The sequence below is a fragment of the Montipora capricornis genome, chromosome 12, assembly GCF_036669925.1.
Source record: "Montipora capricornis isolate CH-2021 chromosome 12, ASM3666992v2, whole genome shotgun sequence".
NCBI classification, from domain to species: Eukaryota; Metazoa; Cnidaria; class Anthozoa; order Scleractinia; family Acroporidae; genus Montipora; species Montipora capricornis.
The window spans coordinates 18,942,707-18,945,206 of record NC_090894.1 but is presented as its reverse complement, the minus strand read 5'-3'; the positions used below and the strand labels follow the sequence as shown (position 1 = coordinate 18,945,206).

Below are 2,500 nucleotides of genomic sequence, written 5' to 3'. Positions count from 1 at the left end.
CACACAATCAACGAGACGACAGAACAGAACAACAACAACAACAACAACTGGCCGGGGGCAAACCAGTTGGCTATTTACAAGTGCAGCCGCGAAGTTGAACCAGGAACTAAAGCAACAACAATTTATTCAATAAATCAAATTATCAAATAATTGCAACAGTTCTTTTAGATTTATTAAATTCTAACTTACAGAGCTTTTGCCTGCAATTAGCGAGGGCTGTTCGAGGCGGGCAAAAGAGGAAAAAAAGAAGATTGAGAAGTTGTATAAGTAATATTCAACGAACAAAACTAGAAGCAATCTAGTTTGTCGTGCGATCAACCAGGATCAAATTCAAAGAGTGGTCAAAATGGGTCATGAACCCGGGATCTCCGCATCTCAAGGCCAGCACCCAAAACCAGTGGGCCGCAATGTCTAACTAAAACCGCAAAAGGGCAAAACCACTTCGTAGAAGCAAACCTTTACCCATCGTTAACTTCGATAACTTGATGATTAAAGGCCCACGTTAACCCTACAGACATTGCGGGCCGTGGGAGCAATTTTCATATATGAAAATCCCGCCAAAGCTGAAATTCATCCAATCAGGTCGCTAAGATAAGCGATGCGAATCTCCATAACAAAAACAAACGGTCAAAAAGCCTGTCGGTCGAGGCGGGCCTTCAAGTTGCGCGCCTCTTTGTTATTGCTTCTTGTTATATAATATAACTTTTTCTCGCATAGAGCAGTTTTCAAATGACTGTAGAAAGTAACTTCGCGATTGCGATTGCAATTGTTACGCTTAGTGATTGGTTTAAAATTCTCTCGCCAGTTTATCAACCAATGAGAAGGAAAACTAAAACCAATCGGTTCATTGCGCTGTTTGCACCTGTTGTGATTGGTCGAAGTTTGTTTACGACAGCTCAAACGTGATGATTGAGTATGACCTTACCTTCATGTTTGTATACATCAATGTGTCCCACCCTGTCTAAAAACCAAGCCAGTCCATTAAAACACGACACCTGCAAATATTGTGTATCCACTTTGATCGTTTGCCAGCCTCTGCCAGTCGGACAATCTCTGCTTACGCTTGTTCTCACAAAAACGTCACCGTTTAACTAGTAAAAAAAAAGGGGATGGTTAAGTTTGAAGTGTCAAGGGCTCCAGTTGTGGCACGCATGTAGAGGGGGCGAGGGGGAGGTAATCTGTCTGGCTAACCAAATGGCTTACCACTCTGAGCGTATTTGACAAATTTTGGACTCATTAGTAAAGACAATATATTACTAATTCGTATAATTTTTTAAGTAAACAAGTAATATATCAAAGTCGCTTTTTAAATATGAAACGCACTTTCAGGCTACCGCCGGAGAAACAAAATCTGTTCGATTCCATAATACATCTCGTTTACCCCCCAAAAAACTTGCATAATCAGTGTTTGCAAATTTCTCCTGGGACAAAATAAAAAAACCAATGCCTATGCATATTTTTGGGGGTAAAAAAGGTGTATTATAGAATTTTCCGTTCTATTTGTCAAATAAAGTTTCACAACAAAAAATAATGGTGACCTTGGAATCTATAACATAAAAAAGCAGATTCCTGTTATTGACAACCTTTAAATCAATTTCCCCAAATAATTGCTTCAGTCTTAGGTTTTGATGAGCGTAAATAACCATTTTTTCATGTATTCTATTCTGTATCTCCTACAATGTGAGTATGTTTTTGGAGTTTTGTTTGCAAATGTGGTAGTCTCGTAATATTATTGTATGTGTGTAGTGCTTGATTTTTAAAAAAAGCTGTACACTGGCAAAGTTAAAAGCTCGCAGTGTTCATGGCATATTTAGTAACACCGATAACAAAGAACAATTAAAGCTAACCATTCCAAAATCAACAAGAGTGTAATAAATTTCCAACAGCTGATTTTGCCTGTAACTCGGTAAAGTAGTTACAACCAAAGACGTCTTTTATCGATGCTGATTCAGGAAAACTCGGAAAAATCCGAATTTTCTAACAAGAGTCAAACCCACGACCCTCCGATTAGAGGTGCGGATGCTCCACACCTGAGCTACAGGAGACGAGTAATGCCCATAGCGGTTGAAAAGATGTCGTATCGTGTCTATCTTACTTACCTTTATTCCCCAGACTGCTGACCGATCAATAGCCACGTATCGCATATCCTTCTCCACCGGCTGCCATTTCTTCCCCGTCAAATGATTAGTGGAAATTCCTATGCGAACATATCCGTAATTTTTTCGATCAATGCTCCAAATTACGTCCCCAGCATGACTGACAGCTAGCATTCTCGCTGATCCTCTTAGCTGAGTCCACGCTACTACTGAGAAATGTGTCGGACAGTAAAAAATAAGATCGTAATTTGTAATGCACCAAATATGCATGTCTGAAACGGCGAGGAACTGCAAGTAGCCCTGCCCCGGTGGGGAATAATCCGCCCAGCTATCTGCCAGCATGCGCAGACCAGTTTGAGTTGAACCAGGGGACTGAGAAAGCGAGGACCCAGAACTAGGAGACG

General features: G+C 40.6%; 1 protein-coding gene across 1 annotated transcript in view; it reads right to left on the bottom strand.

The window, feature by feature from the left end:
• The window catches only part of LOC138026852 (tectonin beta-propeller repeat-containing protein 2-like), a 14,550-nt gene that overhangs the window by 3,496 nt on the left and 8,554 nt on the right, over positions 1 to 2,500 (bottom strand). The window contains 2 exon segments of the mRNA XM_068874307.1: positions 926 to 1,091; positions 2,100 to 2,500. The exon segment at positions 2,100 to 2,500 is cut by the window's right edge and continues 843 nt beyond it. Coding sequence (XP_068730408.1) covers positions 926 to 1,091; positions 2,100 to 2,500 — 567 coding nt within the window.